The sequence below is a fragment of the Bradysia coprophila genome, unplaced genomic scaffold (assembly GCF_014529535.1).
Source record: "Bradysia coprophila strain Holo2 unplaced genomic scaffold, BU_Bcop_v1 contig_358, whole genome shotgun sequence".
NCBI lineage: Eukaryota > Metazoa > Arthropoda > Insecta > Diptera > Sciaridae > Bradysia > Bradysia coprophila.
The window spans coordinates 4,325,846-4,352,149 of NW_023503616.1; the positions used below are offsets into that span (position 1 = coordinate 4,325,846).

Genomic DNA, 26,304 nt, shown 5'->3' on the forward strand with positions numbered 1-26,304 from the left:
TGATAACTTTGGTTAAATGCAAAACAATGTAGTTTTCTAGGGTAGTTAATAAAGCCAATTAGTCCGAAAAGTGTACAAAATGTTATGTGCATATTGAGAGTTTGCTTTGAGATTGACTCAGGAGAACAATCATTGAGAATTAAATTGAGCGAATTGTTAAGAGTCATGTGTCTCTTAAATATTGAAGTGTACGAGACGTTCAATATTTCGTGAAAATTTTATTTAATCCACAGCCGACGAAAGCATGAATAAGACATGGCGATCGATCACGATAGTTAAAATACAAGCGCATCGATTCACTAAACATCCGAGAGAAAACCAACTTTCGGTGTATGAAAATTATAAATTCTTTCCAAGCTGTGCTCTGCTGCAAAGAGCAGTGACTTTCAAATTAATGGAAAATAATATCTCAAAATGCACATAACTTTACGATTAAAAATCAATTTGGATATTAAATCTAAATTAAATGATTCACACATTTAACCGTAGCTTCAACATTTACCATTATTTTATTCCCATTAAAATCTCACCTCAGATGGTACTGGAATATGACTTTTATTATCAGATCGCGGCTATAATAAAAATTTGGTAAAACAAAAACAAAAATAAATTCACGTCCAATGAAAAGAAAATAAGTATTCTCGGCTCTACGTTCAACCCTAAAATAATTTGCTTTTATTAGTGGGAAACACTTACCAACGCTTTGCTGTTGATGAGATTTCGCACAGCAAAAGCTTTCCCAGAAAGTCTTTGTTCAGCCAATTTTGCATTGAGATTTTCGAGAAATCCTACTTTGACCTTTGATCGACTTTGATTATTCGATTTTTCGTAGCTCGTTGAGTAATCTAATGTGGAAAGAAAAATACGTTTAGTTCAAGTGGAAGGAGATTCAAGTTTATAAATTACAAAACAAAATCAATGGAAAGCACTGCAAAGCAATTGACTTGACTTGACTTTAAAAAAAATAGTTCTCAATGGAAAACAAAACTGGACTCTGAATCAATGTCTTGGATCAAAAGACATAAGACACTAGATAATCGAATTATTCTGATGATACTTCTTGCCGCATAACTGATTGAATCGGATGAAGTCGAGTAAAGAAGTTAAGTTTAGAGCTTTCTTCCACACGAGAAAAGTATCCTTGGTAGATTACACGCCTGCTACTAGTTAAGCTTCTAGTGCATCGTAGAAGGCACTAGGTTTGTCGCTTAGCTTACCACTGACACAATAAAATCATTCGGTAATGAAAGAGTCTCAAAGAGTAGAACCGTAAGCAGCCAAACTAGTAAAATAATTATCAAATCCTTCGTGGGTTGCAACGGCAGATTATTCTTTTTACTGCTCCACCGTCTGTGAACGGAGAAATGAATGAAGCTTAAAGCTTTATCTGTCTTCAACTTGGTTATATTGATTCAACACTGTTACTGGTGTAGTAAAGCAAGACAATTTTAGAAGAGAACATTCATAAAACAGTTTTGATTGGAAGGACTAACGAATGAAGTTGCTCTTCACAGAATCATTCTCGTAGAACTATTGCACATTTTATCATTCCAGGCGCAATCAGAAATCTATGCAGAAACATTTTCGAGCTGCGAAAATCCATTGGAGAAGATTTTCGTTCATCTTAGCACAAAACAAACAGAAAAATAAAAGGAAAATAAATAAAATAAAAAAAAGCTGTCTACGAGCACACAAACGAATAATTTGCACACAACTAATTCGAAAACGTTAAAAAGAAATGATAATCCGGAACACACTGGCGCAAAACACATTGGCGCTAAAGTTACAATTTATTGCCACACGACGACGTTCGCAAAAAACAACAAATTTACTTGAAGTGGTTGAGTATTGACCCGAAGACTCTTTTCCGAAACTTGGAAGTTGGCTAGAAGGTTGATAGTGTGACGTCGTTTGAGTCGTAGTGATAAACGGATTTGTCGAAACATAAATTTTCTGATGAATATGATGGGGTGGACGATGATGATGGGGTGACTGTTGTTGCTGTATTTGAGACGAATAAATTTGGTTTTTACCATCAATTGATTGATTATAATGATGCTGTTGCTGTTGCTGCTGAATCAGCTGCTGTTGTTGGTAGTGATAATTTCGATCTGACGCTCTAGTGTAAATTGATTGGCTCTGTTGATAAATTGGCTCTGATGCTGTGTTGTAATGCTGTTGTTGCAGTTGCTGCTGTTGCTGCTGTTGTTGTAGTTGCTGCTGTTGTTGCAGTTGCTGCTGTTGTTGCAGTTGCTGCTGTTGTTGCAGTTGATGTTGGTGTTGCTGTTGTTGTTGTATTTGCTGATTGTGGTGATTGGCTCGTTGTGGTTTGACTGGTTGTACATTATTCCTCGTGTCGTATGTGTGATAGCCTTGGTTACTTTGGTTTTGAGCATAAATTTTCTTTTCTGTGGTAGGCGATTGATGTTCGACGGACTTATTATTTGGTGTTATTCGCGCATTTAGCTGCGCCATTAAATTTGAATTTTGTTGATGTTGTTTGGCTGACCCAACTGATTGAAAATCGAAAGTCAACGATTTGTTGCCACAAAAAGAGGTCTTAAAAATTTAAAAGTTTTACCTGGACTAGGATTTCTAAAGCTGGAAACTTTGGATACTTTTGGTTGGGCGTATATTCCAGATTGTGATGCATTTGCCGATCTATGTGACTGAAATGGAACATAACATTGAGAAAAATTTGTTACTGGCGTAACCAGACGGAGAATCTACTCACTGAATTTTGATATATTTCACTAGGTTTTGATGTATGTGTACTGGAAGTCTGTGATGGTGATGTGTAATGGAAATTTGAGTTTGGTATTGTGTGATCACTTTTTTGTGTTGAATATGAGTTTTGGGAATATTGTTGGGGCTAAGAGAAGTAAACGGAACAAAAAAAAATAAAAATAAAAAAATCTGATGTGCACAGGGCAATAACTAAATGGGAGTCAATATTTTTTCTGTGACACTTACTGGTGTTGGCGACTGAACAGACATCTGTGATTGAGCCAAAGCCTGTGCACGTCGAATAACACCAGGACTCGCTGGCATATGTCGTAGTTCAGTCAATGCTTTCACTGTTTCGCACACTTTTCCCGGTGAAGTTCGACCGGATGAGTCCAGTAGATATGGTGGAGGTGGGGGAAGACTCTCGGATGACGCGTTCATTGAATTTTGTTGCGAGATATTTGGAGAATTCTGTCAAATTCAAATTATTGTTTGTATTAAAGATGCTGACAACATAATTGTCAAATCGTATCACTCACATTCAATCCACCGTGAGGACTAGGAGTAACACTGGAGCTTCTCCGTACCGGCGGCGGAGGCTTAGTAGTATTTACGGAAGACCGTCGCGTGATGCGTGAAACACAACCTGGTAATTGAGGATGAAAAATGTAAGTCACAAAGTCGAATGTTTAATTAGGAAGAGCTAAATTGTATCTACAGCAAAAGTAATCGAAAGAGACAAAATTTATATCGAAAACATATTCAATCTACAACATAAAAGTAAAAAACATGAATTTTTGTATAATGTAAGATGAAAATGATCTCTCTCATTAGTCAATGGCGTTAACTTTTCAGCAACAAATATAGGCCACGAACAAGCATATTTTCCAACGATTTGTAGAGTGAATAAGTTTATTGAGCAACAAATTACAAAAAAAAAAAAAATGAAATCTAATTGTGTACCAGCTAAATAGAAATCATAAGAAATTGAAATAAAAATTTAAAATTAAAACAAACCAGACAACGATGCTGGCCTCGGCGTCACAGTCGGTTTTGCTCGAAGCCGTTCATCCGCACTAACTTTCAATTCATTTTCTGTATCACAAATCGCTATATTTGAGATCGATCCTCCACCATCGCGCCGTAAATTTGAATTCGACAATTTCAATTCATCTTTCGAACCGTCGCTTTTGAATGAACTCAAACGCTGCAGAGGTTCGTTTGATAAATTCGCATCGACCATCCCATTTAAATCGGTCGTACTACCCTTTCGTCTCAGTACGACAATTTCTGAATTTTCCTTCAGATACGATTCGGTGTCATTGAAATTATTGTCGCAATGAATGATCTCCGATGCATTCGACTCGAAACCGGAACTATTTTCATTGTAATATTTCGCCGGATCCGTTTCATTGAACGTAAATTTGGAGTCATTGGAATTGTTGCTCTGAATCGAATATCCAATGCTACCGATGTTTGAGCTTGCCACCGATATTTTATCGAAAGCATCGAAATCTTTGTCGTTGATATGATTTGTCTGGCTATGGTTTTGACTCTTTAGTTCGTGCTCTTTTTGAAAGGAATCAAGTTCGCCAATCAGATTGTTCAGCTCTTGAATCGAATCTTCGTAGATTTGGTCTGTATGATTGGAGTAAGAGTGTGACAAAAACAACGAAACAATAAAAAAAAATCATAAAATAAAATTGTGTGTAAAAAACAAGTGTACTTTCCATGCTGACGGTCAAACATTTGTCATGCAGTCAAATCACTAAATTATGGGACTTATTATACGAAAAGAATTTTTGGTATCGTTTCACATAACTCGAGTGTAGGTATTAATTCAACACAGAAACACAATGAATGGATTTGCATCTTTGGCCCCTTTTTATACGTAGTCATCGACTCAGTTTAATGTTTATTTAACCTACAGGTTAAATTTCCGGCAAGCTGATGATTCAATTTAAATTTATTAAAAAGGATACAACGCGCTAACAACTTTGCAATACCAAAAAGACATTCCCATGTAATAAACCCAAATTTATTAGTTTTCACTATCAAGCCAACATACCTGCATCCTTATCGGCCAATCCAACCGCTTTGTATATTTCTTCATTTTTCCGATTAAAGATCCCCTCGACCCGGATAGTCGACGGTGCCACATTATTATTTAAGATCTGTTTCTGTTCAAGCCTCTCAAACAACGAAAGTTTTTCTAAAACGGAACCGATACTCTTGAAATCATTATCCCCGGCCGATTCGTTGTTAGTATGATCGTTAGTTGTTACGCTATCGGAATAGTCATCACCGCTGCCACCAATTTGAGAACCGATCACCGTAGGTGTTTGCGGTAAGCTTTCGTTAGTTTGTGGGGAATAGTTTTGTGGTGTGGCTGTGTCCGTTGACACATCCGGTGACGAATGATGATTCGTTGCCGACGAATCGGATGATACAAGGGACGATGCGGTTGATAGTACTGGTGAGTTTATTTGTTGATGTTGTGGTTGTGATGTTTGTTGTTGTGATTGGTGTTGTTGTTGAAGTGGCAGTGAGTTTTGTTGGTTGGCTGTGTTGTTAGTTATTTTAGAGGCGGCCATGGACGCCAATTCAGACATGTTAACATAAGTCGGTTGCAGGATTGGATGCTCTGTAAAAACGATTTTGTTAGTGGAGGAAACGGTTAGTTTATTAATTTTTGGATAGGATCATTTCGGTTTTTCTTCGCTTGAAGCTACAAATGTAATTTTTTATTAACTCCATTGGAATCAAATTTTCTACCTTTGGTATTGTCATACTCTATATATCATTTGAAAATTTCTATGCTTCTTGTCGAACGAAAAAGATAAGATTTCATTGAAAAACAAAAAGCCTTGAATGGCAGTCTTAACAGAATACACCAATGACATCTTTTGTGGGATAACGTATTTACGTCTCTGCAGCATGTATTTCTGTTATGCTAAAATGTTTATCTTCAATCGAGTAGAAAAACAAATCAAGAATTTCCAGGAAAATGAAGTGTATAACGTACATTGTTTCAGTTTTTTGCACAAAAACAAAGTTTCATTAAATAGCAACGTATCTTGAATATTAAATCACTTTCATACGGGTAGGAATGAATTAAACCAACAAACAAAGAAAGACTTAAATGTGCGATGAATAAATGTAATTTCAAACAGCAATTTCAATTTACGTCTAATATGAGTATCACGACAAGACGTTTTCTTTTAAGCCATAACACGATTTTAGCCATTTTCTTGAGCAAATTATTTATGGTAGACCAACAAGAGTGTATAAATACCGAATTGATTGAGTGAACTCATGAGGAATTGGACTGACCCATATTTTAAATACTTCGAGTAATTCTTGATCAAATACTCGAGAACCACAAGTCACGACGTATTTCCGTTGAAATTTGTGTTAAAAATGTATGCAATTTTTCGATCGATTCAAAAAATCGATATTATCTCGGCTATGCATACCAACTACCAGGCATATAATTTTTAAGAGAGTCTCATGTTTACAACACACCAAAGATCGGCGAGATCGGCTAAGAGACGAGGAAAAAATGTATGAAATAAAAATAAAAGAACGCAAGAAAACACTTTATCTAAAGCAAATATTTGAACAGACTCTACTTTATATCTACATTAGACGCAGTGAATAAAAGACACTTGGGTGCTGCAAAGCGATTTTCCCATTTTAACGATAGAAATATTTTTTCGTTATTTGCATAAACTGTTGTCATGATTCGTTTACCATCCATATTTTGTTTGCCGAAGCACACACAGATTCTGGTGAGTTCGATAAATATTGTCTTTTGATAAAGTGCAGTATGCGTTTGAACAGTGATGGATGTTCAATTTCATAATTGAAAGGTGAAATGATTTTGGGCTTATACACTAGGGTGGAGCGGGAAAAAAATTTCGATTTTTTATCCAATTTCGACATCGTGATCCAGAATCAGTAACTCCCACTGATCATTTTTCCGAAAAAAGATTTTTTTAATTTTATGATTTAGGGGTGCCGCCGATGGTATTTTTGAGTAGAGTGTAAGGGATTTTTCAAACATTTATAGCGTAGAAACCTTTTCCGATGGGTTCAATGATCTTGGTCATAAAATGTCTAGAAAAGTCCAAAATTTATTTAAGTATAACATTAAATTTGAAAACAATCAATTTTGTGGACTTACGGCACTTCAAAGTTAAAGCTCTGTTCCCAACGAAAAATTCATCAACTTTGAAGTGAAATCTCGGTATGAAGTTGCATTATGACATAAATCAAATTAAGAGGCATAAATGTTCCTCCTAAGACACACTCCAACATGATGCTTCTTAACAATTGATACTTGCTCCATCCAACGATCACAACTCAAAACAACTTAGAAAATTCGGAAAAGCGCAAAAATTTAAATTTTAACACACAAAATTTTGACTAAAATATGTAGATTTTCTGCCACTTATTTGCTTAAATCAATTTCTACGATGTATGCACTGGTAATCAGCGTATAATAAAGGCTGAAACCGTTTAAATTATCAAAAATTTATTTCATTATTTAAATCAAAAATTTGGTTGCCCATATGTCCACTTTACTGAAAGAAGAATTTTAATCGAAATGACATCATTTTCGAAATCATTTTACGGAAATGATTCGATTTAGTGTGACGCCATTTTATTATATTTTGATTATTATTAAACCTATTGCAGTTTGTTTTTTAACATTTGTGAAATTTAAAGGTTTATTTAAAAAATTTGTGACCGCAATTCTTACCGAATCAGTGGCAGTTTTTCATAAAGTATGCTCTTGTGTTGTGATATTTTTGGTGTTGTCAGGAAAGTGAGCAGTTTTGTGAAAATTTTAGCTCAAAACAGAGGTATTTTAATTTCATTATTTTGTTCAAATTTTATTAATTTATGGAAAATGTAAGACCGCAATTTCAACGGCGAAAGTCCAAATTACCTGAAGCATATTTGAATCATTTTATATGACTTCCTAAGAGATGCATCGACAGTTTTCGGGTCGTTTTTTCGGGTTTTGTGGTATGAAAAAGTACCGATGCCTCTTAAGCGTTATTTAACTTGTAATTTAATGAGGAATTCAAAACAAAAGAATTATTTGAAAAAAAATACAGATTGTAGATGTTATTGACAAAGGGTGACGTTCATGCAAAACGTTCAAGAACATCTACATTTTGCAATTTTTTTCAAATATTTCTTTTGCTTTGAATTCCTCATTAAATTACAAGTTAAATAACGCTTAATTTGATTTATGTCATAATGCAATTTTTCGTTGGGAACAGAGCTTTAACTTTGAAGTGCCGTAAGTCCACAAAATTGATTGTTTTCAAATTTAATGTTATACTTAAATAAATTTTGGACTTTTCTAGACATTTTATGACCAAGATCATTGAACCCATCGGAAAAGGTTTCTACGCTATAAATGTTTGAAAAATCCCTTACACTCTACTCAAAAATACCATCGGCGGCACCCCTAAATCATAAAATTAAAAAAATCTTTTTTCGGAAAAATGATCAGTGGGAGTTACTGATTCTGGATCACGATGTCGAAATTGGATAAAAAATCGAAATTTTTTTCCCGCTCCACCCTATTATACACACCCGGCTTGGATCGAAAAGAATTCAAGGTCTTCTGATTCCGTCTTTTTATTTAGCATAAAAACAGAAACAATTAAACCACTGAGGGACACTGAATTTCCAGATATAAGAAATATTTTGTAAACAGCATTGATTCCTGTCAGTCAGCAATCAATTATGGACAGGACACCACACTACACAAAAACAATATTGCCGTTTCATTGTTTGGCTTGAATGTCGTATAATAACGTCGATTTCTCTATCACTTTTATATTGCATAAAAATCAACCGAGAACCTTCCAAATGCCCTTAACTTCCGAGTTCATATATCGACAGCTATTGATTACATCCAATGAAGCCAAAAGATTGCACGATTATTACGACATACACCATTCATTTGATATTGATTTGAAGGGATGTAATAAAACCAAATTACAACTAACTCTACTGCACGGTGTGGTGTTATTTTCATTCAATAGAGAACGTTAAATGGAAACAGAATTACGTGTGTATTACAAGAGTAGAGACAGTTTTCTGTTTGTTATGATCACAAATCACCAATTCTAGCTAAATTAAAACAATCTTACCTTTAGTAATGTGGGCAGGGAGTGGTGAAGGACATTGTCGAGGTGTTTGTACATTTGTGTTTCTGGCACCAGTAGACGATGATAATGGTCGTTCCAACGACGAACATCTCTGTTTCAATGATAAATCACATGAAAAATCATTTAAATTTTCTACAGTAATCGCGCAGCTTACGATTGGCAACGGGGGTCGACACAATATATTGGCTGGTGATTTTTGCGTTTCCGAATTCACTTCTGGACTTTGGAAGGTGTATACTGTTAAGGCAGGACGTTGATGACCTTTTTCGTATGCTGTTGATATAGTGTGAGGACGGTCGGCAGCTGCAGCTGCGTCTTGGGAATGTGGTGGCCATGTTGATACGGCATGTGATGGATTTGTAGACGTTGTCGATGTCTGAGAATAAAATTTCAAGGTTAAAGAAAAAGAATTGTTGCATTCAGCGCACTGACGGGTCTGCATAAACCAAAGAAATAATAAGAAAAACAAATAAAATAATGACCTGTGATGTAAGTGCAGAAGACGAACAAAATCCGCTATCACTTGATTCACCTGGTTTTAATCGCAATGCCGGTGAGATTAACTACATGAAGTCAAAATAAAAATAAAAACAAAGATAAAACAAACGAAAGTAACGCAGAAACAAAGTAAAAACTGAAAATGGCGCAAACTTAAAAAATTATAAATTTGTCTGGATAACAATAGCTTAAAGCAATATTGACAAACCTAAATATCTTATACTACGCAAGTTGTACACTAACCTGTGAAAGAGATCTTTGGTATTGATGTCCTGGCGATCCACTGGATCCGCTACTATTCATTGAACTTATTGAACACACCGAACTTTTTCTCGAACCTAACGAATTGGAACAACCATGCGAACCGCCCGGCGACTCTGGATATAAACTCATCGATGTTTTCGATTCCAATATTAATTCTTCCGATGATTGCGGCAACACGGTTGGATCCTTCGTAACAATAGCAATTGAGTCCATTGCCTCTTGCAAATGACCCAATTCGTACATAACTTCGCATTCTTCCTTAACAACTGGCTGCAACAGATTTACGAATGTACAGTAACGAATTCGCTCTTCAACCATGGCCGCTCGCAACGATTTCCGTTCAACATCTTCCAATTCAGCTCTTTTTTGATTTATGTCGTGCATCGATGTTTCGACGAGTGATTGTATCGATTCGGTTTGACCTTTACGAGCTTTCTTCTGTAAACGTAATGTGTCGCTTGACCGCTTTTTCAATTCAGTCCGACAACGTTTATATTCTTTGGCATGATCTTTATCTAGGACGGCTGCTTGACGTTTCCAGTCTTCTAATTTATCCTGAGTGGGTAGAAAAGGTAGATATGAAATAAAAAAAGAGAGTCGAAATGAATGGCGATAAGCCATCAGCTTCGATTTTAGTTAATTTATTCATTTATTCAGACTAATTGTGTATGCAAAAATGGGTGAACACAAATTGATTATACAAATTAATAGCGGTGATATATAAGTACTTACTTGTAATGGAATAATTAAACAGTCCATAATAGCCGTGGTAAATGATTTCATTCGTGTTTCAACCGCTTTGTGACGCAAACAGACTCGTGTCAGTGCAGTACCTATTTCTTTTGTTGCACCTGAGATAAAATGGAACAACAAAACGGTTTAATTAATAAAGAAAAGAAATTTTTTATTCACGAAATTGTTCGAAAGCACGAAAAATAACATGAAAAAAATTAAAATGATTGTTTGTGCCATAATTAATTATTAATTTAAAATTTGCATTATTCATACGTGTTGCTGTATTAATTATTTAATTCTTTGTAATCAAATAAATATCACTCGGTCGTTGGTATCATTATTGCTCTTTAAAACGAAAGCCCTGTACGAATATATATATATATACAAAACACCTAGGCCAGTTTTTAATTTTATTTAATTGAATTTTTGTTCGTGATGTTAGGTATATATATGCAACGTACACACTACTCTAAGGTCTCGTTTCATCTCAGAAGAAATAAGACATAAACACCACGGAACAATAACATAACAGCGTAACACAAGATAGCAATTGAAAATATAATATTTAACACGCCGGTGATACAGAAAATAAAGAGTGCATAAAATATCTTATAACCCGGACATAATCTCAGTCGCTGGAACGAGCAATAGCATTTCTAAGACTTTTTTTTATATTTCAGTTTACAAACAAAATATTCAAATAATTGAAATGGATTCTGTATACGGTTCGTGTGTACACTGAAAAATTAATTCGCTATGTGAGGTGGTCACGTTTCAGATTCGCTTGTTATGTGTGGAGGTTTGGTATACACAGTGGCGGATTTATTATTTATTGTGGCTGATTGAAATTTTGCTGCTTATGTTGAATGGTAAATGGCTTCTAAAGAAATGCTTTTGAAACAAGGATTCCGTAATCAGTTTGAAACTTTTATTCTGTTGAAACGGATAATTTACAAAAGCTTCACGGCTTCAGCTGAATGTTCAGCCGAGAGGAAAAACGATAATAACAAATACTGCAACAGCCTGTTGCCAACAGGGTCGTTCCAAATTTTGTCACGGAAGAGGACGTAAATAATACACATAATAGTACTTTTGGTGACCAAATTTATACCGTCGTTCTCCTCTCGCATTTAGTTCATCTCTGCTGTTGAATTGGCCGAATGAAATGCAAATGTAAAATGATATTTTATGTTCATCTTAAAACTGTGGTGCATTCAATTTACTCAATAACGAGATAAAATTATAAGATTTTAATAACCATTCGAAGCTTCTAGCGAATAACCGAAACGAAAATAAAACGAAAAATTTCTTTTTTTAATGTTTACAAACGAAAGTCCTCTGGCTATGATGTTTATACGATAATATAATGTATGTGCTTCAGACATTTTATAATCTGGTTAAGTTTCAAAACTGTTTCAGTTTTTGCTTTTATTTGAAATGGTAAGCGTATCGCAACGAAATCGTTAAATCTGTTACTTCATTTGAATGAACTATGTCGTAGAGTATGATAATAAATCTATTACTTCAATATTTTTAATATACATTTCGATACATAGTACATACTGCCTCTACCTCGTCGCTTATTCTTATCGTTATCGATAGCAGATGACAATTTATGTAAGTTTGAACTTGAAAATGTCATTCGTAAAGTTCGAATACGATAACACAATGTAATTAAATCTGTTTCCTTTTCTGTTTTCGGTTTTAATGTCTTTATTCGATATACCAATATTCGTATTCAATTAACATTAAAATATTCTAATAACCAACAGGAAAAAAACTCATTTTTAATTGAAATTTTATCTTAATGCATGCGTTTACGAGCCACTTTTGTTTTCAAACAATTAAATCGATAATATTGGCAAATTATTACGGAAATGAAACATTTTACGACTAAATTTTAGATAAACGTGTTTACAACTATGGAAAAAAAAACTGAATGATAAAAACAGTTTGAACAAAATCAGGGCCAATTCTTTGGAAACAAAATTCTTGGACTTCCTAATATCTTCCCGAAGTTCATGAAGGCAATTTTTTAGTTTCACTAAATTCAAGTTATTGAAGAAATTCAAAACAAATTCAAAGATAAATAAAAATCCAAAAAATAGGCCCTGAACAAAATAAAAATAAAATTTCGTTAAAAAAATAATTTACACATTGCATGCGTATAAGTCTTTCAAGTCCGTGTTATCAATTCAAATAAAAGTATGAAGAAAAAAAATTGTATTTAAGATTTATAGCTCAAAGTTCAACGAAATGCAAATGATGGTTAAGTGATGCTCCAAAATGATTGAATTGAAACAGATTTTATTAACTCTACCAGAGTTAAATCAAACGACATTGACATTCAACATTTGAATATATAAAATTCACAATCATCGTTAGATTCAATTAAACGAAATTTGCTTGAGATAGTTAAATTTAAGACTTTTTTACTCTCCTTATTTTCAAATGAAATGTACATTTGCACTTACCTCTTGAATTTGTAGCAGCGTCTGCGATTTTCTGGAAAGCATCCAAATAGGCCGCTATTGCCTGTATGGTAGCGCTAGAAATAAAGTTTCGAAAAAATGTTACAACAAATTTAGAAGAAAAAAAAAGTTGGAAAAATAACGTGTCTGAATGTATAATGACTTCACTTATCAGACATATAGCAGATATATTACATTGCTCAAACTGAAAATATTGGATTTATGACGAACGTTTGATTTATGTGTTTAGAAAGCAGGAAAATGAAAATTCTGTCAGAGAAAAATTAATATCCGAAATTTGTAATAAAAAAAACATTTTCAAATGCCACCGTCTTGTGGTATAGATAAGTAATAATTTTTGTCGGTCATTGTTAACAACCGATGGGTGTCCCGCAAGGATAGATAGAAATAAATCCTCGGATGACACTACTCACATCAATTGTATCCATTTATTCAAAATTTATTACGAAGCATTTTTCAAAAGGTGCTGTGTATGGATTGATTACATAGATCAAAGTGACGGCACAGTTTCATAATGTAAAAACCGAATCCACAACCAAAAATGTTTCGAGACAATCTAGCAAATGATAAATTATCATATGAATCAGTTGACAGCTCTCATCTCGATGAATTAATTCAAATGTAAAAAAAATCCAATCATCAACTGCACCAATTTACAAAATAAAAACATTTTCACAGGAAACGTAAATAATCTGAACTTGAAAAAATACTTTCACCTCACTTGTTATGCAGCTTCAACATTAATAAACACATAAAACGTTTCTTTCTTGTATATGAATACCGGCAGCGAAAACCCCTTTTCAGCTACACTTAATTAAATTATCCCTTTTCGTCGCTAAACAATGCTGGTAATTTTTCCATTGCGGAGAACAAAAGAATGGTGTGATGTCAACTCAAAACACATCATCATTTTTGTTTCACCCTTGGAAAGAAAAAAATTATTTTGGTTGTTGTAAATGATGAGATACTTTAAAGTGATTCATAATTAACCGACCCGCATTGATTGTGTACCAGATTATTTACAGTAGAATGAGAATTTATTTCAAATTGTAAAATTTAAATTTGGAAACATTGAAAACATGAGCTGAGCAATCCGTACAGTGACAAGTATAATTGCGATAGTTAGGAAATAAGTTGACTAACTCGTAGCATACAGACATCGAGATATGGCCGGAAATAATTAATTCTCATCGAACTTATCAACGCCAAAACTTTTTTATCAATGGGGTAAACGATACAGGTCTGGATGACTAAAACAGAAACCCTATGAAATATTATTATTGATTACGCTCACTGTCTCAATGCCAATATGTCACATATATATATATACCATATTCAATGAAGATAATCAAACTGATTAGTTGATATTGATACACTTTCGGTTATGTACTGGCCATCAACTGAAACATAGCTTCTTTTTCGATAGATGATAGAAACCAGAACACTTTCTGCTTATCTTCAATAAAAAGCAACATTTTTGTTATTACTATCGTATGTTTGGGTTGTATTTGTATAAGGTCAGAATTACATGATGCGATTCTGTAAGTGTAACTAATGGGCTAGTGGTAAATGTTATCGTCATTTAACCCAATTCAGAAAAATATTCACACGGCGCATATTGACTGCTCATAATATACTCCAGCCTAGCGTAATTATAAGGCACATAGAATATGATTCAACTTCTAAAATTTTGTTTTTCCTAAAATCAAACACTGATTTTTGTATCTTATTGCAACATCACTTGAGCTGTGGACGTTTTATTTGGATAATTTCGCCAGATTTTACATTTTTTGTGAATTCTGAATGACAATGAATGAGACATATGTTTGATTGTTCTTATCAAATAGAGATATCAAAAATCTTTTTTTTTATCAGAGCCTACGTAAATATGCGGATGATGAGCAATTTCTATGCTAAGAAATAATTTCTCAAACATTCGAAATAATAGCTTCCGAGTGCGTGAAACCTTATCCGATTAACTTAATTTTCATCTGAATGTAAATTTTTTTATTTTCGAACGTGTCATCTTGCCGGAAATATATTATACCAACATTGACGGTAATGCCCAAGTTTATCGCAGAAAACATCCTAACATAAACAATAAAAGTTCGGCAAAAATTTTGTGTATACTTCCCACAAATAAGATATATAAGCCGTAAACGAATGAACAATGTGCTTAGATAATAATGTAGGACGCTCTTAAATTTAGCAGATATAAAGTGACGTAAATTTGCAAGTTAAATAAAGTAATGCTAAGCAAACAAAAATAGCTGATAAAAGACTAATTTATTTATGAACAGCGTTCGGTGAATAACAAAAATTATAAAAAAAAAACTTACCGTAAACAGGCATGTAATTTGCTTGCTTTTGCCATAAAATCTTCCCATAACGGACTAGAGTTCTGAAATTAAATGTAAAAGAAAATAATTATTGAAATTATCCACAAAAAATATTGTTGAGGAACTTTTAACATCCCAGAACAATATTGTATGTAAACATAATACTGGTCTTAAATAACACAATGAAAGTCAGCTTAAACGTCTAACATTTGATTAAGGTTAATTTTATCAATCAATTCATTATCTAATATTCATGAAAGATATTAAGGCACGATTTGTTATATGATAACTGTTACAAACAGACAAGAAAGAAATGTTATACTCGTGCTTGATGCAATGAAATCTTTTTTACCAACATCCCGCACATTAACGTAATGTATGGCTTCATTCAATTGATTACAGTTCAAAAACTACCGCAATTACAGTTGATGTAAAGTATTATTTATACAGACACCTATATATCTCTATCTGTACCTCTTCGCTTTTTTAACTAATAATTATTTCTTTCGTAAGTCATAATGAAATTAAATCAAATCAACGCAACATTTGAACTAAAAGCGATACATATTCTGAATGTGTATAACCACATATACAATGTACGTATGGTCTGCAATATATCTTATACGAGAAACCTGTAGAAATGAAATTAAAATTATCTCTTTTTAAGACACTTGAAGCGTAAACACACATTAAAAAAGATCAACCGTTGAGTCCAAATAACCAAAGCCAAAAGAAAAGTTCATTAGAACTTTCGACGAGTTTTTTTTTACTTTTCTTTCTAAAAAAAATCTATTTTAGAAACGGTGCATGTGTTGATGTGAACGTGTCGAGTGCTTACGTTACCTCTTCATCTCAATGGAGTTGCAAAATAAAGACAAACGTTGGCTTTTGAATGAATTTTGATGTAGGGTACACGGGAGTGATTCAAAGCGTAATAAGAACTTTTAAGCTAGGACTTGATAAATGTCGAAAGATCAACTGAAACCGAAATCTCTAAATTTAATGGAGATCAAGCCTGCTGTTATTTCAATACACTGCTGTTAACCACTTATCTCGATTTATCCCTATCACGATAACTTAATTATTCAGACCGAAAAGCTTCAGCAAATTTAAAATGTTCGTGCGAGCCTTCATAGCTGATAGTGATATTTCCCGGTCTTACTCATTTAATTGTATTTTTTCAAAGCCAATTAATACTTTTTTTTTTACAATCTGATTGTTTCGTTATTGATTATTGTTGATAAGATACATTTTGGTTTCGAAATTCAATTAAAACAATTCAACGGATTTTTGAAAATCAGGTCAGTGTTCAAGTATTCTTTTCGGTTTTCCTGTTGAGTTAATGATGTGAAATAAAAACTTAAACTATTTGCATAATTTAACTTTTAACTTTTACTTTATTTTTTATCGGACAAGCATCTAAGCAAATATAAATCTCATTATTTGCATTTAAGGCCCATATTTACCACACAAACTCATATATGCATACGTAAAATATTGAAATGGTCGCACTAAAAAGTACAAAATTTGGAAAACTTGAGCTGAATTCAAAATTTATTTAAATCAGTATATCAGACGAAGAAACTGGCGAAGAAACTAGAATGAAATTTCTTATGCAAACGTGAATGGGATATCCGTAAATTTTCGGTTAACTTAATGCAATCCATTCGTTTGAATTTATTGTGCAAGCTCGATAGAGCAATTTAAACTAACCCAAAAACAGTTATATTATATCATAAGGAATGTAATTTGATATCTCGTTGAAATCTCAAGCCATGAAAGTTAGGGTGAAATATTTTACGCCCGAGCTATATACAAGAAGAACTTTGATGCAATCAAAATGTAAAGAGTCAGTTTTAAGTTGTATTCAGCTGTTTAATCAGTTACAATTGTTCTTCAAGTGTGCGTGAGCCGAGCAGAGCATTGCATGTGCATTCTGTAAGAAACTCGTAAATTTGTATTACAGAAAAAAATATGTTTGTATGAAACACTTGCAATATGTGATTCATTTGTGGATTATATTTTTAAAACGTACAGAACTAACCAGTTACATCAATTTTGAAAAACTCTATCGACCAAAGTCAATGGCCCAATAAACTATAAAGTTTTTGTATATTTTATCAGCTTTCCGTTTATTTGTACAAGTCGGAAAATTTATTACATTTTCGTACTATTTTAGCATTCTTTTTTAATGAATTTGTTTTTTTTTCACTTGTGTACAACTTCAACGGAAATGCATTATGTTCTTATATGCAAACCGACAAAACGTTTATATAACATTTTTATTTTGTGTGAAACTGATACGTAATTGCATGGTTCTACATTCTACTGCTAAGCTCTGTAAATAAATAAAATGTTTTTTTTTTGTGTGATAAGAAATTCGTAAATGGATGGATGTGCTGGTAAACATGCAAATGAAAACCATCAATTACAATGCATGGAAGGGTTTATACGTTTATAGAAGTGGACGATTAAATTTCAATGAATTAAAATCGTTCCCACGATCGATTTCTTACCTACTTGGAAGAAAAGGTTTCATAGAATGAGTGATATAAAATCAGACATGTCCAATAAAGGTTATGTAGAACCGAGAGGCAAATATCCAGAGAAAATTAGCAAAATCATAGAAAGTCCTTTGAAAGGCTTAAGAGGAAATCAAATAAAAAACTCAATAAAAAGAAAAAAATCCTTAAAAAATTGAACCAAAAACAAAATCCTTTGAAAATCCATTCAGAATCGATAAAAAATCCTCTGAAAAATCTTGGAAAACGATCGGAAAATCCTTGAAAATGTTTTTTTTTTTTAAATCCTTTGTAAAAACATCTGCCAATAACCACTCTAACTCGATGATAGCAACTACTACAATCCAAAAATAATTGTTTCAAAACAGATATTGTCTAACTTTAAGATATTCGCCAAACACCCTGAAACCTAATCACATTTTCCACATTACGGAATTCTGTATCTTCGGATCGTAGGTGGTATATAATTTCCTAAAACCATTTTTAATGTGTTTTTATAATGTTATACAGAAAACGAATATGGAGCGCAGCCGACACCTTATATTTAATACATGCATATGGAAACGAAATGCGTTTGTTTTTCTAAATTTATTAGTAGACTAAAGTGTGTAGTGTGTAGTATGGATTTTCATCTTCCGGTGTTTAATGTTTTTTCGTTTAAATTTTTTTTTTGTTTTATAAGCGGCAGCTGGATCGTTTGGGCAAACGTTGTTTGTGTGCATATTTGAATTTCAAATTATTGGATTTGGATTGTGTGAATACAATAACGAAAATATAAATTTAATTGGTCATGGAAAACAAAATAGAGTTGTCACGTGTTGTAGCGTATACATGATAGATCAGTGGAAAACAATTAACGGTAAATAAGATTTCGTTAGTGATATATTTAGGGCATCAATTATTCAACGCCTAATGGAATTAAAAAGAGGTGTGCCCGATGAAAATTTATGTAATAAGTCGACAGTTTTCACAATTTGTTCTAAATCCAGCGCTGCCTTAAAGTTACACTCACTGAGTGTTTTGTTTTGTTTTTTTTACAAATTCGGCATACAGATTTATCAAGAACATTAAAAAATACGCAGTTATCGAAGCGAAACTAATGGGTCAAATTTTTTATGCTAGCAATTTGCATCGAACGAGTTTTTTTATATCTACCCATGACCGCAATAAACATTTTCATTTGGTGCTAATCTCTGAAAACCAATTTTCCATTTCTTTGCTTTGCAACGTTATCTATCTATTCATTGTATATAACTTGTACATCCATGGTATATGTAACTGATCAATAGCAATCTATTTTCAGATAAAATGAATACAACCTACATGACAAATAGCAATCACTTTATATTTTTTGATGCTGATCAAAGCGACAACATTTTTTTTTTCTTTTATTTAAATGAAATTCCAAACATAGCAAAAATTGAGAAATAATAAAATCACCATAATAAACAGAGAGAAAAAAATGCCTTACATCCTACGTGGGACTTGAATTTTCAAAAACGAACAATAATAAATTGTATATTAAAATGCAACGTGCGAAACGTGTTGGTTGAATGGAGTTATTAGATGTTTCGAACTGAAATAAGATGTGAATGTGTACAAAAAAATAAATATTGTTGATATTGTGCAAGTTCACGTTTTTCTTCTGTGGCATATAAAAGGTAAATTACGAATAAATATACCTCAAAGGACTGATTTCTAATTTATGCGGTTTCCTCGATACCGAATATTGACGGCCATTTCTTTGACTTTCTACGATAATTTTGTTGTATTTCATATTGTTGATTGTATGGAGCATTTTCAATGCTAATGCTTGGATCTTCGGGGAATAATTGCTTCATAGTCAGCCGAATCGGTGAGCATTTCTTTACATCTAGCGAATTGTAACATTAAGTAAAAAAAGAAACATTGACTAACCGTACCACAATGATGTGAATGCATTTGTGTTATTTTTCCTTTTCCTCTTTGGATGCCATTGCCCTCCATAAATTAACCTATCTGCGTTGAGATTCATATAGTACGAAAATTTACATTTTTGCCTGAAGGGAGAATTTATTTTCCTAACGGAAACATGTATTTTTAAGGACAGTTTTTTTTTGTAGGAACAATAGCCGGAAAATTTCCATATACATTTGGGTTGAGTGAGAAAAGAGAACGAAAACATTTTCCGACTTAAAAAAAATTGGCACTAAAACGACATTTTTTCGGTATCTCTTTGAGCATGGTAATTGCTACTGTAATTGCTTTACGAAAAATTGAAAAACAACTCCTAAGGAAGTAAAGCTATGAATAGATACAAAATTATGTAACGCCGTACATTTTTCACGGGATCCAAGTGTATAATTGAAAATTAGAGACTATATACTAATAAACAAAACAGTCAACCATTACTGATGTAACCCATTTCCGTTTTATGAAAAATTGTTTCCATCATATAGAAAAAAAATCCCATAGCTGACAGTATGTATAACCCATGAATATACCATTGACATCTTAGAAATGTTGTTCTATGTTTTATGCTGATTACGTATTCTATTTTTGTATTCAGTCTTCAAATCTGTCACTTTCCATTCTACATGTATGTATATGCGCGGATATATATGTTATGAAGTTATATGATTTATGTGATTAGATGTATACCACTGATTTTGTGATTCGTTGGCGTAGGTGTGTTGTTGACACATTACAATCATTTATATCGTTTATGTAATAGTCAAGCCTCTGATTTTTCTTTGCATAGCTCCGGTTATAGCGTGGAAACACGACAAAAATACAACCATTTTCCATGTTATTGTACTGTGGTACATATGTTTTGATATCAAACATTTTTTCCCCGATGGAAACTTAAAAAACAGTTTCTGTTTTTTGGTAGGTACACACAATACACATGAAAGAGTTAACAAATTTCTATTTTAAAGTTTTCTAAAAATAGTTTTTTCTTTCTTTCTTTTTCGATTTCCTTTCAAGAAACTTTTTCCATACTTTAAAATGCACAAATACGTTTTGTCTGTACCGGAGAAAATTAACATAAAAATCGTTTTTCCATCAAAAACTATTTCTCATTTCAAAACTAAACTAACGAATGAAAAGTAAGGCGGCAAAATCGTTTTTTTTTTGTTATTGTTGATGTTGTGTATAAATCCATAAGTATCTTATTTATACACAGATTATCAATTCAAAGCACATCTTAAGTCGAGAAATCCATTAAAAAAAACTGAAGAGAACAACCTTTAGAGTAATGAGTTTTCTGATTGTTCTAGTATTTGAAAATGTAGAAAACAAAAAACGTTTTGTGTTCGCATTGTGTTTTTCGAAGATTTATGGCCAGTGCCTACGCAACCTAACGAACAAATTCTTTTATTTTGTTTAATTTCGGTTTAAATGATTGATTACACTTTGTGGTACTTGACTATAAGGATGTGAAAAAAAAAGATACCTTAACAAGTAGCGCGATTTATGGGAAGTGTGTTCTGTATCGTCGAGCAAATTTACATAAAATATTGAAAAACGAGCCTTAATTTACGTACACAAAAGCAAGAGAATGGTTTACTGTTGCTCTGAGATTTTCGCTTGATTTAAGATCGAACTTAAAAATGACATGACATGGTCACTAGTCACTTAAATATAATCACTAGAAAGAGACAGTTTACAAACCCATAAGAAGTAATTGTAAGAAACACACCTCTTATATTGTGCCTTAGATCAGAAATTCGACAAATGTTGTTCATTACTAAATGCAATAATAAATCTAATTATTATTCCTTCAATCACGAATTAAATACGAAATATTGCAAACATCGACAATATTGTTGTCTCGATTTGTGATTGTCAATTTAAATTATTTCCTCATTCAATTTTTTATAACCAGATTAAGTACATGAACCATTTTTTTTTTCTTTTAGACTGTTGAGTGTTGAAAATTGAACTTCTGGAAGTGTATACACTACACATGGAATAATTTATATTGCGTGCTGTATATTGACGTCTGAAAAATAATTCACATTAAAAACACATCACTTTGCATTAACACAAATACGTCAATACAGGCTCTGATATAATTAATATGTTGTACTACTACAGTTTACTCGCCGCTTACGATTTTTAACGACTAACAATTTAATTGAAACATCTTCTTTTAACGATGTTTGTGAAGACCTAACAATCATAATATTGTGCCGGCATCCATTATGATGTATTATGACACCCATGTTTTGCTTATTAATCTTTGTACAAGAGAAAACTACATTACAACAAAATTTACATCTTAAACTTTAATCAAGTCGCGTCGACTTGTTTCATTCATTGATAAAACAGACAAAAACTTGTTTAACTGAATGTCCATTGATGAGGTTAATCGTATAGTTGTGCTGCATTCAAGGTTTCTCGATTTTTTTTATTATTTTTTTTTTCGTAAATTTCGTAATTTTTATCATGTGGTTCTCGCTTGTATACGATTCGAATTTTTGTTGTTTGACCATTGCTAATGTATTAACTGTGGGATGCATTTTCGTTTACAGAGAACATTTGAATCTTTTCGTTTAAATGTCTTGATCAAGGACTGAATTGTTTAATCTTCGTAGATTTTTGTTAATTGAATTATTTTGTATATTGTATCAAGTGGGCTGATTCTTTTTCTCAAAAGATCGGTAAATTTGCACAATTTATTCAACACATCGGGAAACAAACAGTCGTAAAAATACAAATGTTTTGTTTGAAGAAAAAAAAATCCATCAACAGTTTAAATGGCTTGTAAAAGTGCAAACAACAATTTGTTTACGAGACTTTTAAACATAAATCACAGACCAATTTAACGATACCGCCATTAAAGCACACAATTTTATACTCGAATATCCACAAGCGACTGGGTCAAATAATAATTTAATGATAACACGTAACAAATTATAGTCTAATTGGTAGCTCGCAGAGCAGGTTTATACAAAGAAGTACCACGTTAGCGGCTATAATATGTAGTACCATTTTACACAATAGAAATATAAATCCATCCACCTACTTTTACTGAACTGAACTCATATTATGTGTATTAACGTAGATATTGAAAATGGCATAAAAGAAGAGTAAATATAGACTTTACGCGTCCCGTACTTTTGCACGTTCATATCTTATGCAAGAGACGAAAATTGAAGTAGCTTTACATGTAAATATTGTACAAGGGCGTTTTTATTGAAAATGAGGTTTTACGCAAAACCTTATACTCTGCTGTTTACATTAGATGAACGGGATGAAGGTTATATAAATAACTAACTGGGTGTAGGATAATAATCCCCACCGGCAACCATTTAAAATTACATGTTTTCATAAGAACTAACCGCGCTCCTTTCGATCAATATCCAAATTAGCTTGGTACTCTTATTAAAACGAAAATCTAGAATGTAATTAGCCGTACAAATGATGTAGCCAAATAAGGATTAATGCAACGTGTGTCAAGGTTGACAACGGACTAACCATAGTATACAATGTGAACGTGTTTCTGTCGGATTGGTTTCGCATCTTAAATTCATGTATTTCTCTTTCCGTTTTTTTAAATTTTATTTCATTCATTCATTCAGCGCAATTTTTATAAATCAAAAAAGAAGTATCATTATATCGGTTTGTGTCTTGTCGAGAATATTGAAAACGATTATTGATTTAATAGCATTGAGTGGGAAAATGTTATATTGCTGTTTAAAATCAAGAAATGTAGGTTGAAAATGCCATTATCTGCAAAGTTAATGTTGATGAAAAATATCATTTCAAGAGTAAAATTTTGTTCTCCACTGTATCTGTGCCACAAAAACGTTTGTGAACTTTTGTGTCGGATTAACTCGCGAGACATTGAAAAAACAGCAATTTTTGAATCACTCTACGACTGTGTGCTCTGGCTGTTCTACGAATCGAGACACAAAAAATCGAAGGGTTTTGCTTAAGAATTAATGAAGATGGAAGATGGAATGTTCATTCTCTGTATTCAACTGATACTCAGTAAATGGGTTTTAGGTTTGTTCGTTTTATTGTTACCTTAACATTCCAAAGATTACTTCTCTGAAGGTACAGTGATAAACTCTTTAAGTGACCGTCTTTTTCTAAATTTCTTATTTCTTTTACTTCTCTCATTTCTCTATATATTCGTTATGGAAAAATGAGAGAAGTTGGAGAAATAAGAAATTTAGAAAAAGACGGTCATTTAGAGAGTTTATAACTGTAGTTATTATTGTTGTAAAAACAACAATTCCGTGAGAAAAATAGGCAAAACATATTTTGACGAAAGCATAAACATAAACAGACTAAAATAGACTTTCAGATGCAGAAGCTTTTGTGTGTGTGTAACTGATCCAAATAAAGTAACAAATTGAATTTAATTTTGAATAAACAGCCTAGATCGTTGTTTACACCATTTTATATTTCATTTTACGAAAGTAAATTTAAAATTAGATTATGGTGCAAAATATTCTGTTTACTTCGTTCTCATATTATGTACCGTTAGTTCTTGCGGCACGGCGAATAGTCAATATTTGTCTCATCATAAAAACCAGACTCTGAAATCGTTTAAAATTACCACGCTAACAAGAACTAATTCGATATTTTCATCGTATAATTATTCCTAGATTGCAATACTTCTTCGTCGTTGCAAAACATAAACTATATATTGCGCGCAAATTAGATTTGGAAAACGCCCATTTTGTATCTAGTTGAATATTTCTTGACTCACTCACATCTATCTAACCATTTTATCCATCTAATGTTAACATTATTCTATTAACTTTTATGCTTGTGCACTCTAAGTTCACTATATTCTTATGATACGAGATGTTCCACTTCTTCGAAAATGTTCACACTAATTACATGTTGCATCTGATTTTTTTTCCTTCTTAATGTTTCTCAAATGGGAAAAGCAAAACACATGTTTTTTGTGATGTCAAGAATATATTATATAGACAGATGCTATCAATAAGCGTTTACTCTTTCCTGTACCATAATAGAGTTAAATTCGATTTAATCAAAAGTGTCCGACATGCACTTACTGATGCATATCAGTACATATATGCATTGTATGTCATACTATTTATATGAGTAAAATTGCAAACGCTTTATACATACGTTAAGTAGTGGTTTTCGTGCTTTTTATATGTAAAATATTCCGATGCGATAGTAAACCTTGAAAACTTGATATTATGTGTGTAATGTCAAAAGATCTAACTAGGGGAATAAAGTGGTACAAATGAGAATTGCATATGAAAGAAACAAGTTTCTCAAAGAAATTTCGAAGGGTTCAACACATTTTTCTATTGTCACTAATTTTCAATGCGTTGCAAAATTACCGAACCGTTTTTAAATTAGAACGCAGAATATTTTATAAATCATTCTTGAATGTTTTACTGAACGTTACAGATGATAAAATATCTTGATGAGTACGACCTTTAAGGAACTATACGATTGGCTCTCTTTACCCAAATTTGTACATCATATGAGCAGCTTCTTAATAACTTTGTATGCTCACTATTAATTAAGAAAGGCTGTTGAAGTCTATAATTATTCTGTTATGTTAAATAAACTCCTTCAAATTTGTATGAGTGGGTACGGAGAACTTAGCAAATGTTTCGTTTCAAAATAACAAATTAGGCTTCCAATTTTCAATGTTAACACACTTGACTAAGAAGTGTGTTACATTCAACGATTTGTTTTGATAAAAATAGTTGGCTGCCACTCTGTAAATGTCCTCGGTTAGATAATGTTTAAACATTGAAATCATTGTTGATCATACTTTCTTAACAAAACGCTAAAGAATTACGATACGCCAGTTCTAATTAATTGTCAATCTTCATTTCGTTGGGAGAAGAAGAAGATTGCGTTGGGCCCTTAAATCGAAAGCAATTAAAATTATTTACACCAAATGACGTCGGTATACTTTGTAAATAATCCGTAAAAGGGGAAATGGGTAGACGTTTGGACGATATTGACAACCGCCTCCCCAGTGAGATTTTCCACGTCGAACTCTTACAGTTAAATTGGAGATTACCGAGTAAGACAAAAAGTCGAACTAATCTTTTTACGTCCAACGCATCCAAAGCAATAGAAAAATCTACAAACAAAAGCCACACATAACGGAATGTCGTGGTGTACACCAAAGAAAATTGTCTTCGCTGAAACGATTAAATAATTGATAATAACCCATTGCCATTGAAATGATGTAACATCAAATATTTTACGGCAATTGGACGTGTATTTGAATTGCAAATGGTCGATTTAATTACAACATTGACTATATCAAGTCCCGTTGACTAACTTTGATTGAGATAAATTGGCATTTATGAACCTTGCGGTACGTTATTTCTCGGCAAAAAACGTTGTGTAATCATTTTCTATATTCTTTATGAAGTGAGAAATTCAAGTGTTTTTTATGTTCAATAAAACGTTCATACTTTGCACTCTCTTAGCATGTAGAACAAATCGTTTGTCTATGCTTTAGTTAAAGATGATCTTTGCTGCAGTGAAATTAAATGGTTTTTTCACATTGCGTTTTACTTAATGTACTTCT

General features: G+C 32.7%; 1 protein-coding gene across 7 annotated transcripts in view; it reads right to left on the bottom strand.

Annotated features, from left to right (window-relative positions):
* The window catches only part of LOC119081341 (alpha-protein kinase 1), a 37,714-nt gene that overhangs the window by 3,144 nt on the left and 8,266 nt on the right, over positions 1-26,304 (bottom strand). For 2 of the 7 annotated variants that reach the window (XM_037190142.1, XM_037190140.1), the window contains exons 3-18: positions 15,250-15,311; positions 12,893-12,966; positions 10,416-10,534; positions 9,663-10,238; positions 9,404-9,484; positions 9,076-9,297; positions 8,904-9,012; positions 4,796-5,371; positions 3,745-4,365; positions 3,267-3,373; positions 2,974-3,198; positions 2,735-2,872; positions 2,582-2,669; positions 2,034-2,513; positions 697-845; positions 531-572 (exon numbers count right to left, since the gene is read on the bottom strand). In XM_037190142.1, the coding sequence (XP_037046037.1) occupies positions 531-572; positions 697-845; positions 2,034-2,513; positions 2,582-2,669; positions 2,735-2,872; positions 2,974-3,198; positions 3,267-3,373; positions 3,745-4,365; positions 4,796-5,371; positions 8,904-9,012; positions 9,076-9,297; positions 9,404-9,484; positions 9,663-10,238; positions 10,416-10,534; positions 12,893-12,966; positions 15,250-15,311 (3,669 nt within the window). Of the gene's footprint in view, positions 1-502; positions 573-696; positions 846-2,033; positions 2,514-2,581; positions 2,670-2,734; positions 2,873-2,973; positions 3,199-3,266; positions 3,374-3,744; positions 4,366-4,795; positions 5,372-8,903; positions 9,013-9,075; positions 9,298-9,403; positions 9,485-9,662; positions 10,239-10,415; positions 10,535-12,892; positions 12,967-15,249; positions 15,312-26,304 lie in introns of all 7 variants that reach the window. The other 5 variants (XM_037190145.1, XM_037190144.1, XM_037190147.1 and 2 more) reach the window with 5 other exon arrangements.